The 12,931-nt window shown below is 40.2% G+C and overlaps 1 protein-coding gene across 1 annotated transcript in view; it reads right to left on the bottom strand.

Annotated features, from left to right (window-relative positions):
• Nucleotides 1–233: 233 nt before the first annotated feature.
• Nucleotides 234–12,931, bottom strand: part of rgs17 (regulator of G protein signaling 17) — a 28,104-nt gene continuing 15,406 nt past the window's right edge. The window contains exon 6 of the mRNA XM_050071535.1: nt 234–11,744. Coding sequence (XP_049927492.1) covers nt 11,556–11,744 — 189 coding nt within the window. The 3' untranslated portion in view covers nt 234–11,555. The remainder of the gene's footprint in view (nt 11,745–12,931) is intronic.

Genomic DNA, 12,931 nt, shown 5'->3' with positions numbered 1-12,931 from the left:
CACTCACAAAGCCCTCCATAACCAGGCCCCCTCCTACCTCCTTGACCTGCTCCACTGCCACACCTTCCATGCCAACCTCCCGACTCCACCACTCAGGACCAAGCACGGGACCTGGGGTGACAGAGCTTTCCCCATAGCTGCGCCCCCCAACCTCTGCAGGTTATATTTGCTGGTTATCTCCCACACCTCCCGTCAAAAAAAGACTCAGTCACATTTGGCAAAAATCTATTAAGTATTTATTGTAAGTTGTTACATTTAGATTTCTTTCTCTAGCAGCACTATTTAAATTACAGATATTCAAGGGCAGTTACCATAGATTGGAGTTTTCTCATAATGCAAGATGTCATCGTGTAAACAAAGACAGAGACTGAACCGTAGATCAAAATGTGCCACAAACTGAACACGCCGTTAACGTGACGGTAACTCATGTGAAGTTAGAAACTGATGAACAACATTTCTGTGTCTTTTGAGATAAAAGAAAAAAGAAACAATGGTTGAAATAAATTAAAACAATACAAAACAAAGTAAGAATAGTGAACAGGTTTTGTTGTGTGACACAGTTACAATTTCAGTTGGATCTGATATAGTTGCTTGTAATCCACACCAGTCACGCGTCAAAAAGTTCAGTGCCTGTTAACAAAGTCTTCAGGTCTGTTGGTTACGTGTCAATGATGAAGTACATGTGGATGACTCAGAGAGATGACACAAAGACCCGTGACAGCAACGTGAAAAGACAAAAGACAAATAAAATGTGTTTTGTACTAAGAACCGTTTTGAGTCCAACAGAACATGTGATGTTTTATTCAGACAGTTCATTTGACCCCTTCACATTAAAAGAAAAGGTAGGTAATTATTTTGGCACATTTTATCCACCAAAGACACGTTGTTGTACTTCCTGGGTCAGTTGCATTGGCCAGTGTGTCAGGCGAAAGAGGCGAAGTCGCCCCCCTTCTGGTGGACCACCATCGGACCTTGTTTCAAAAACAAAAAAATATATGCACAGTAGTTAATGCTGAGAGACAAACACTTTTTTGATGCAGCTTGAATCGTGCAATGAATCACACATATAATGTTTAGAAATTTAAAAGATAGTCTTGCACTTCAAGAAAGTCACAGTTTGTCGTAAAACTAGTGCCTAGTGTTAGGTTTCTATTTCTGGCGATGGCATTTGAAAATGGAGTTCATTTGTGAAGATTATCTTACTGAGCAAAATGTGTGAGTATCATAAACATTTGTTTGCTAATAAGCTCATATTCATCGATAATCCAAAATCAAATGGAAAAAATGACACTGGCTTTTTGACAAGGGAACCAGTGTGATGCTAACTTTCGTACGGCCTACAGAAAAATGTCATCCCTGGTGGACTCTATTACGACCCATTCCATTTATTTTAAGGCAGCACCCTCTAGTGGCCATAGTAATAAATAACGGACTGAGCAAAAAAAGACTTTATAATGTTATACAAATATTGAAGAAGCCCCTATAGGGTGGGTGGCAGTGGCGGTGGGATGGGTCAAACAAACACTGGACTTTCACCCAGGAGACCAGTGTCTGCATCTTGAAGTCAAAGCTGACTTGTTGTAACAACAATGTAGCCTTGTACACTATAATGTGTAGCATGGTATGCTAGTGACTTATGTCATGTGTCAGATGTGATGTGTGTCACGTGGCAAACATCACGATTCGTTAGTGACAAAAGTACTTGCCAAACCATGATGTTTTCCTAAACCTAGCCATGTAGTTTTGTTGCCTAAGCTAACCAGGTAGTTCTGGAGCCGAACTGGGACTGTTTCATGATGATAAGGACTTCAACTGTTAGAACGGTGATATATACGTCTTTATATGGTGATATAAAGGAGATGATGACGAGCTAAAAATAAATCTTGATAATAAAAACTAAGACGAAATCTATGTTTCATTTTCGTTGACGAGACGTGACAAAAAAGTTCGTGGTGGACTATCAGACATTGATAAAGATGAAGTTCACTTACTAGTTTAATGTTAATACAGCAAACCTACGACAAACTGTGATTTTCTTGACTATCCAAATGATCTTTTAAATTGACAAACATCATATGTGTAATTCATGGCACAAGTCAAACAGGATCAAAATGTGTTTTCTCCTTTATCGTTGACTACGGTACATATTTTTTCTACAATAAGTTCCTATGGGCGGCACTGAAAGGGGAGGAACTTTGGCTCAATATGCAACCTTGCTTTTCATTCTTTTTTATATAAATATATTTTTTTATGTAACTCAACTACTTCTTTGAAGGAATAGTTTAACATTTGGAAAACACAGAACTTGGCCTTCCCAAGAGTTGGATGAGAAGATATGAAGCTGGAGCCAGCAGCTGGTTAGCTTAGCTTAGCAAAATTATTTCTTGGGTCGTCATGGAATACTCCGACACATTCAACCCATGACACCTTGTTTTTGTATGAACTAGCAATAAAGCTAAAATGAGTGAGTTTCAGAGGTGGACAAAGCCACATTAGCAGTTTCACCTTGCTTGTCTTAAATTAAGGTGACCAGCTGCTGCCTGTAGCGTTATAGTTAGCGCACAAATACAGGAGTGTTATTGATCTTCTTGTCTAACTCTTGGCAAGAAAGCAAATGCGCGTATTTCCCAAAAAAGTTGAACTATTTCTCCAACAGCACCCATTTTAAGTTTCACACAGCTACTTGTACTTGGGTGTACATATTTCTTTAATCTTCTGTCCTTGGTGAAAAGTAGTCACATCTGTATTGTACTATCATGCAGAGAATTGCCAATAACAATATAATTAAATATTTCTTACAATGTACAAATCCCCTACTGCTGAGCGCTGTTAACTTTGTACCAGCTCTGTCTTGACGCACAGATTCACATCCCTGTGAGAGGAGACGAGCCCCTCCTGTGATAATCTACAACAGAGGATGTGTTTCGTCAAGGTTGGACTAATACGATAGAAAACTCTTTTCAATGCTACATCTCAGGGTGCTTTTGACAGCGACTGCCGATCAAGGATTGACGATCAGTTGATGATCAAATGTCAGATCTTTGGGCAGCACGACCCTGAAGGTTAGGGACACAGTGCTCTGAGATGTTCGAGGAAGTTGCACAATCTGTTGAACTCATGAGCTTCCTGGCTGCTGTTCGAAGCTCCACTGTCATTTTCTCATGTCGACATTTTAAATCTGACACCTTGAGGTCGCTTTTTTGTTTGTGTGGCAACATAATAAATAATAAATTTCACTCTACACTGACTTCTTGACCGTTAGCGAGCAGGAGGATCAGATTGAACCTGCGCTGATGTAAATAAAACAGTCAGGATCTCAGTCATCATCAAAAGTTTTCAAGCAACCAGTGAAAAACAGTGAAAAGTTGAGCTCGACTGACAAAAGTCTTGATTTAAAAGCCCGCTGCATTTGCACTGTCCTGGTGGAATTGCTCTGCAAGTCATGCATGTGGAAATAACCAACCATAGTCTATATTTGTTAATACAAAGAGGGTCATTTAGTCATTCTGGCAATTCATGAGACACTCGAAACAAGAACCCATAACTGTCGATATTAGTGAAACATACTAGAAGAAAAATATGAACCTCTCAAAAGAGTTTCTGATATTTTTAATTGTCTGCATACTGCAGTACTTGAATACATACTCATACAGTATCGTTTATAGCAAATAACTGAATTATTTCATTTATTTAGCAAAAAGCATGCTGAATAGAAAAAGAGTCACTTTTTTCTGAATCGCCCAAAGTGACGGTAAAATTCTTTTTATTTTTCACCAGCGGATCATCTCTCCACGTCTGTGATCTATCTACAAAGGCATGACAAAAACCAAGAGGCTTAGGCATCTAAATCAATAAAGAGAAAAGTGATTGCCTAAAACTGTTGAACTTCAACCAGGTACCTGCACAAATATAATCTCTTTCCTAATAGTAGCACAAACACCTCTGGAAGAGGTACAAAAGAGACAATATGAAGGTGTCAGTAGGAGGAACAAACATCGGTGTAATTTCTTTTTTTTGCTGTAAAATGGGACCGTCTCTGCTTTAACTGCTATTAACAGTGTCGTACGTGTGATGTTACAGAGAGAAGAAGTGAGACAGACAGAGAAAGAGACAGAAAGAGATCTTGAGGTCTGTTGTGAAGCATAAAGAGGCACCAAATCCAACTGAGGGAACACACAAAGCAGGTTGAGTTTCAAACCAACATCAGTCAATACATCTGTCTTTAGCCACGATGCACTGTGAGGAATTGTGGAGGAAAATCTATAAAACATCAACCCTCCTATTCTCATTTCCATCTCGCTTCAGGAGCAATATTTTCTGTACAAATAAAGAGTTAAAAAATAAATCATTAGACCTAAATCAACCCTCAACTCGAAGCTAACAGTGGCTCACAGGAGCTGAGTAAATGGTCTCGTACCGTAGAGTAACGCATCATTGACTTTTCTTACATCTTGCATTAGTGGAGTATTAATAAAAACAGAAAACCCACTTCTGCTGATGTGTCCCACATCAACGCTACTGTGTTAGCACAGTGATAGTCTGACCGGATGTGGCTACAAAAAGAACGAAGAATAGAAAAATAAGTTGTTGTTGTTTGCTGACGACACAGTGCTGCACACATTTAATCACAAAGTCACACTAACAGCTGTGCAGTGTCCACTGACAAACAACAAAACGATCATCATGACCAAAACTACTTCATGGCAAGTTAAATATTTTATTTTTTAATTGGTTACTCGTTATAAAATGTGAGTCATGTTTGGACAGTGCACATGCTCCTCCGCCCTTCAAAATAAGACTATGTAACTTTTGAATGACAAAATAACTCAAATGAAATGTGCAATAAATCGCACCTTTGCTCAGTTTAATATACTAATTAAGGTTTTGCAGCCTCACTAGACTGTATCAAAGAAGTGGACTTCATTACGACACTAAACATTTTCCCTAATAAGTTTATCGCTAGTGTCAAGTCTTCTTCAATACAGCATGATGTACCTTTTGTAAATTATGGTCCAATTTAGAGTAAGACAGATTATTAAGCAGGGTATGCTTACGGCGTGGCTACCTTGCGATTGACAAGTCGCTACCACAGGGTGTCCTTGAGGTCTCAGTCAGATCCACCCCTCCCTCCTTCACCATCTCGTCGAAATATGGTCACTTTTGGCTCCAAAAAAATTACATGGCAATGGCCAAAATGCCAAATTCATGGCTTCAAATTAAGCCCCTAGGACCAGTGCTGGGCTATGAACCCAATTAGACATAGTGGCCAAACCGTGGAATTACAACTTGCAGGACGAGGACCGTAACATGATGCCATGGGGCTTAAAAATACTTTTTCTGACAGACTTACACTGTGAAAGAGACGTCTGTGAATCAGCTGATACAATTTCTTTGAGTGTCACACACGCTGCAAGATGACTCATCTCAATATTGGGACTTTATTTAGAAAACTTCTGTTTGAAATGTTTACGACAACAGCAGAACATAGCTAGAGTTTCTCCTGCCTAATCACTCCCCGTGGATACGAGGAATTTGGGGACATGAGATTTGGGGGGGCTACGGCCTGCAGGTGGATGCTGAAAGAGCAAGCAGCAGTACTGATGCAGGGCAGCAGCATTGACAATACCAATACCAATACCAGTACACTTAAAGCAATATATAATACTATAATACTAATTGAGTAGTTAATTTGATACCCCTAACATGACTTGAGTGGCATGTAGAATACCTTAAAACTTTAATTAATAGCCCGGGCTTTGTATATATGGGACAGACATCTTTATAGGACAGGCCTTTAATTCCTTTCACACAAAACTCTTGCTTGGAAAAGATCACCACTTTTTTCTTCTCTCTTATTTATGATGCCGGTAATTCTGAACGAATCATATTTTGGTGCTCGTGTTTTAACATAAACTGGACAATTAAAATGTGGAGAATCTAACCAAGCTAATGATTTGTATCTGTATGTGCGATCTACGCAGCTCACTAACATTAGCTCAGGCATGTAGCCAACAACTCGGAGGGCTTTAAGAGGCTTTACATTTTAAGATCTTCTATAAAAATGAACTGATTTGCGGAGTCAGAGCTTGGTCTTTCGTTAGGCTCGGCTTTTAACTGAAGTTTTACAGCAGCCATAATTTCAGTTTTGGTGGCATTTCAGCACGCTAAACTCCTAGACCCGTCAAATACACAATGCTTAACTTCACCAGACCCTTGGCCCAAAGAGGACCGATCAAGGTATTGTTTCTATTCTACTTGGTACCGGGTTATTTCAATCAATACAAATGGTTAGCCGTGATGCTAATCCAGCTGTGCCGTGGGATTTTGCGATAACCACACATTATTATAGCAATACTCAACTGGGCCTGTACAAAAAGTTATGAATGAATTTGCATACCTATTTCCTAATAAAGAGGCAAACTCAAAGTACAAAATTTTATTTAATTTCAAAAATCTATACGGGGAACCTATTAGTCAATGTTAGCGCATGGGACGCATCATTATCTTACATTACTTCCCGTTTAAATGGTTGTGTTATTGGTGCTTTGATGTTAATAGGTATAAAATGAATTCTTTCATGAGCAACAGTTGGTTGTCAATAGTTATTTGATATTAGCAAATAAAAACCAACATTTATGTCGTAATAAGACTGATAACACACGTTATAGGTGCTATTGTGCACAGATATTAATACAGGTGTGCCTTGAGAGGGCACAGAAAGTTTGAAAACCCTTGTCTTAAAGGTAGCAAGTACCGATACCCAGCTGTCATGGTTGCTATGTCCACTTCTTTGACACAGTCTTTAGGCGTGACCACTAGCTTGTGGCTGCAATGATGGCTAATGCTAGCAAACGTTACACAGGTCTCGCCCTGTAAACTACATTACTGAGTCAGTTTGCTGACTTACACATTGTTTGATCATTTGTCCTTCTCATTTAACTGTCACCTGTGGCAACTATAACATTTGTTTATCAAAAGTTACATAGTCTTACTTTAGAAATGACCAACTGTAAAAAAACGACAAGGTCCTTTTTTTTTTTTTTTTTTTGTACCTCACAGGATGGGGCTCGATAATCATATTTGTCACAGAACATCATGATGTGGTTACTCCTTCAATAAATAAAGTGTTTCCCCCTCAGTTAGGAAATACTGCACAGGGTCAGCTACCAGTGTTGTAGCCTGAGTAATGAGCGTCTCTCCCGTCAGTCAACTTCTCAGTCAGTCGCTGATCCGTCAGTTCCAGTCGTCTATATAATCTCACCAAGACTCCAGCACACAGCCACATAATGTCAGACAACAACACATTTATTTGTTTTCAGCAAGGTTTCTTTTTTATCATCACGAAGGCATATACTATTTTCTCTGTATATTACTTGTTATATATATATCTATATATATCTATAGATATATATGTATAATATTTATATAGAAACAAAAATAAGCGTACATTTTTGCTGAATAAGATTGAAGAATATCAGCAAAGGGCAATGTAAACCATGGTCCATCTAAAACCGGTGAAAGGTGCGGTAGGTCGCCCTTTCCCAACTCACCCACAGTAACAGATTTGCATAGGCAAAAATGGGATTAGCCCTTAGACAGTGGATTCCTGAATTCTTTATAGAGATGCAAAATCTAGTTCAGCTCAACACAATTAAAAACAAACATACATACAAACAAAAAAATAATAATAATGTCGACTAGGCCAAGCTCTCTTTAACCCCTCTGGTCATATACATAGTCATTTTTCTGTGCACATTTTTGTTTACAGTGTTAGGCTTCAAGTAGATCTAAAAACAACTTGTACATTGACAACTAGATGTGAAATAAATTAACCAACATGAGAGGTAGTGAAAAGCCTACGGAGACGTTTGTTGTTGTTTCTTCTTTTTTTTTTTTATACAAAGGGAAAAAAAAAATCATAAAACGTGTCAGTAAGGCCAAAGCTTCGCAAACCTCCTCCGCCCCCATCAGGACACTCCAGTTCTAAAACTGTTTTCGGTCAACAAACCACAGCCACGTTTCAAAAAGAAAACACCCCCTCACTTGGAACCCATGGAGATTTAAAGACAAAAATCTAAACTCAGCGATGACACTACATCACTTCACATCATCATCATTGCTTGTAAAATCTACATTTGAAATGCAGTTATTAAAAAATAAACAACCGTGTACTCTTCCCCCGCTGTGTAAAAGTCACAATAAATTAAGAGGAAAGGACGTGAGCAGACAACGCGAGCTTCTGCTGCGTCCGTCCTCCCTGTAAAACACCGTTACCTGGGTTTTCTGCTGTGTCTGTCCTCCCCCTGTAAACCCTGTAAAGTGCTAAAAGGAGTTAGCACTGGGGCAGAGACCTGCTGGCTCGTCTGCTCACACCGGGGACAGTTATCTCCCCAAGGTTACGAGTATCTAATAAGGTACACACATCGCACAATTTATAAATGTAAACTTGGTTTTTAATTGCACCATGATTTCATTATCTGGTTCTTGGTGAAACATTCTCGTGTTAATTACTGTGTAGACTCAGCGACAAGGAGCTGTACTGTGCAGGAGAGGTCTGCAGGAGAGCGTCAGGAGCGACAAGCATTCGTCTACCGAGTCAAAAAAGTAACAAAGTTGTCCAAATACAACATCTAAAATGGTTCCTGGAAAGTGCTCCGAGGAGAAAGTGTGACAATTGATCCTCCAGTATCAGGATTGGTTAATTGCTCTGTATTCGTCTGATCGACTGAGCGCATGCATGCACAGCTCTTCATTACAGCAGCTAAGCAACATCAATCAGGTCCCTATGGGTGTTAATGTGGTCTGCGTGTGAGTACTGTATTGCCAAAGGTTAAATATACTATATTTTATTAAGGAACATTGCAGTGATTATTGGATTAGACTTGCCTTCTCTGACTTTACTGATTTAAAACCAATACTTCACGACAGAAAGCTTTTGTAGTAGCACGATAGCTTGGTTTTAAGCTGGCGGCTTCATCTAGTCATCGTCTGGAGGAAACTCAAAATCCCATCATTCAATGGACTCTTTTTTCCATTTAGGCTCAAGCAGAAGACCTGTATTTCTTTTTTAAAAACAATAAATTGAATTATCTGTTTCCTTATTTAAGTCCTCTTGCAAACTAGAAGCAGCCAGTTCTTAAATAATCCAACAGTATCATTAAAACATTTTGAGTAGCTAAACTTCGGACAATTCAAAACCAATCTAACATGGTGGGACATAGACTCCAATCTAGTCACTAACTACATCCAATTGCACTTCAATAGTCTGCTAATACATCCTGCGCCGTCTACACTTAAATTTAATCTAGTCCAAACTTGGCACGTGAACTTCAGGTAGTTTAAAGGAGGTGGCAACACGGATGCCTACATTTACCAGTGAGGAGTGGCACTGTTTCATTGACACTTCACGACCAACCGAGAGGTCAGCCCTCCGTCGTGTGACACAAAGAATATACTCAGAGGCCCGGTTCATTAAACAAAATAGCATATACTGCACTCATGCACTTTCTACTGCACATCCACAGGCCGGGAACAAATGTTCACATCATCAAAAAAATAACAAAAAAAGAATATGTCCTTTTTGCTAAAAATGTTAATGGGACATTTTGGCAAGACCCCCTTAAAAGTTTTTTTTTTTTTTTTTTTTTTTACTAAATGTTTCTGTTAAGTGTGTAACTGTACCATACACACACACATAGCCATTATCATCGCATGCTGTCAAAGTCAGATTAGAAAAACAAACCAGAGTGTGTGAGGGCTGGCAGTGGGATGGAGGGTTAGCACGGCGAGCACAAGCATGCTCACTGCTTGCCTACAGCATGCTGAAACCTAGTTAGCCTCGTCGAGACGGCTAGCGTGTGGCTAGCTCGGTACGGTAGCATGTTAGCATCGTTAAACCAACCCTCTTCACTCGCTCTGGTGCGAAAATGAGCGTCTTGAATGGGCAGTAGCTAACTGAAGGACTACCATACACTCTCCCAGCTCCGTCTGCCGGAGAAACAGACATGCACCAGAAAGACTCTACAGGCGGTCACGTCTGGCATCTCTTCACAGCATCTTTGACATCATGTTTGGCACCCGGGTTATGTATCTGCAGCTGGACGTCCAACTCCAGGGACGGTTACCTACAGCATCTAAAGCTAGAGCCTTACAGACAAAGGCCAGGGCTCAATAACCCTCCAGTAACATCAGTGCCTGCTCCATGCAGAACCAGCTTTCCATAATGCTCAAATTCAGAATAAAAACACTAAAAGGTAAACCCTCTTTTTTCTGCGCAACTATTTCAAAATGTAGATGACTATTTGGAGTCAATGTGTTTTTGTTTTTTTTTCTCCAGTGGTGGTTTCTTACCCCACACTGGGCACCTGTGCTTGTCAGGCTGTGATGGTCTGAGTTGAAGGGAGGAGGAGGAGGAGGGGGAAAAAAGATGGGAGGTTGGGAATCGTTGGACAAACTGTGGTTGCTTTCCAGAAAAAAACTCCAGCAGCGCTTGTGCTGCCTTTTCCTTACATGTAAAGGCATTGTGATTTTCTCAGTGGAGAGATTTTTTGACTAAAGTTCATGAGTAATAATAATACATGTAGCTGCCCAACCACAATTCTAGCCCTTACTTCTCCCAGTTAAAGAATCCTAAAGAAGGAAAGTGCTTGGACGGACGGACGGACGGACGGATGGATGGACAGGTGGATAGATGGATGGATGGGTAGGTGCTGCTGCCTTTGCTGCAGAGGCCGTCAGATCTCCTCAATAAAAAAACTGCAGTAAGCTTAAAATTGGCAGAAGTGTACTTTTTCCCTTCACTGAATATAGACATCCAGACAGAGACACACAGGTCCCCCGTGTTAATACATCTCAATATTCAAAAACGGTTGCAGTCCGCGGCTTACATCGTCAAGCTACTGTAGAGAGAGAGAGTTACATGCAGAGCCAGTGCTTCTACTGGTTAAACGGGCAGAGACGCCCCAACTCCCACCAACAACTAGGTGTCATGTTTGGACAGTAAAGAAATAAAACATTTTTACACATCTGAGGAATGGGACAGAATTAGAAAAACAAAAAACATATGAAAGAATGAGTAAAGAGAGAGATATTAAAGTATGAGGTCTAAATATTACAGTACAGGAACAGTTGGCTTGTCCTTTTTCTCTCTCTCTCTGTCTGTCCCCACCGCCTGAGGAGTCCTTGTCCACAGTTAACCAGCAGCTGGCCATCAGGTTGGCCGTTTCTACCGACAGCCGACAAGCAGGTTGGCCAGTCAACCGTAACAAACAGCACAAATTTTGCTAGCAAAACAATCACTGGCCAGCATTAATGGTCTTAAACCGACCAATAACCAACCAGCAAAGGCCGACCTGGCTCCAGTGGAGAACTGGATATAAATTGCTTAAAAAATATAAATAAAAAACAACCAGCTATCTCGGATGTCATTCAGTCTTTTTTCAATCAAAAAAGAGGGAGAGATTTTTCCAAACCCGACTTCTGGCACCATAGTAGTATTTGAAGTTTAAGTAGTAGTCTCGTTGGCGTACGATGGCGATGAGGGAGGGTGGAGGGGTCTAGGTGTCGAGGCAGGTGCGCCTCCTGTTGGCCAGGAGGTCTCTGTAAACGGAGGAGTTGAGGAAACGGGGGTAGGAGTCGCGGTGCATCAGGGTGTAGATCTGAAACTGGGCCTCCTCGTACATCAGATTGCTGGGCTCCGCCAGGCTCAGGTTAATTCCTTCTCTGACCCGTGAGTCCAGACTCACCTGGGGGGAGGAAAACAAGTCTGATTTAGAAACCATCGTGGTTATTTAAGTAATGCGTGGAGCGCCAGTGACTTTATTAAGACATAACACAGACTCAAGAGGAAAATGGGCTACATATCAGCAGTTAAACTTGATTAATCTGACAACAACCTGGCAGATCACTACTTGGGTTTGTAGTTCATGATCAGACAGAGCACTTTCTGCAGCTTAAATTTGTTGCTAGCTAGCCACCAAATCACCTGTCCTTAGCTTACCGCTATTCTGCTGTGAAGTATACCAGGGATGGGCAATATGGCCCAAAAAAAAAATCACGATATTTCAGGGTATTCTTGCGATAACGAAATTCTTGATGATATTACAAATTAGTAAAAAAGAAATGTATTATTAATTTAAGAAAATAGAACTGCAACAAAATAAGTGATATAGTTTTACAGTTGCCTTCAAATATTCAGTAAAAAATAAACAAAAATGATCTCATTTCTTTAGTTTGTGAACAACATCAGTAACTCAGAGTGAGAGTCAGATTCTGTATACAATATTAATAGTTCAACAAAATGAAATCTACCACAAATTACACATTTAAACAGCTCCCAGATACAAAAATGTCCCCTGGGATCTAAATATATAAATCAACAGGTGATTTCCTTCTTTTAGCAAAACCTAAATGATTAAGTTATTTTTTTCCACCTGGACCTTTATGCTCTGCCATTTCTCCTCTAATCATCACGCTGTAACCCGTGACAGGCTGTTATGATACCATAACTATCGCCCAGGCCAACCATATACATACATGTTTACATGTATGTTTATGTAGGTTTACATTACCAAAAGTAATCAAATGACTTTGCTGCCAGAGGAGCCGCTGAATGAGTTCCCTCTGAGCGGTAAGTCACTTAAAGAGTCTGAGAAGTCCGGGGCTGTTCATAAAACATTCAGGACGCCACAGTTTATTCCACACTACTGAAGCTGCTCCTCTTTTTGGAACCACCGTAGAGTCTGTAATAATTTTGCTTTCAGCCTCGCTTGTTGTTGCCGTGGGTAACAGTATGACGTCACGTGTCAACAAGTTGAAATATCACAAGTATCACAACATGAATTTTTCATATGATATCAAAAAATTAAACCGTATTATCGTGAACGAGATGATATGGCACATCCCTTCAGTAAACTCACTGATCTGTACCTTA

This window comes from Epinephelus moara, chromosome 19 (genome assembly GCF_006386435.1).
Source record: "Epinephelus moara isolate mb chromosome 19, YSFRI_EMoa_1.0, whole genome shotgun sequence".
NCBI lineage: Eukaryota > Metazoa > Chordata > Actinopteri > Perciformes > Serranidae > Epinephelus > Epinephelus moara.
Note: the sequence above shows the minus strand (reverse complement) of the source record. Positions and strands in the feature narration are given on the sequence as shown.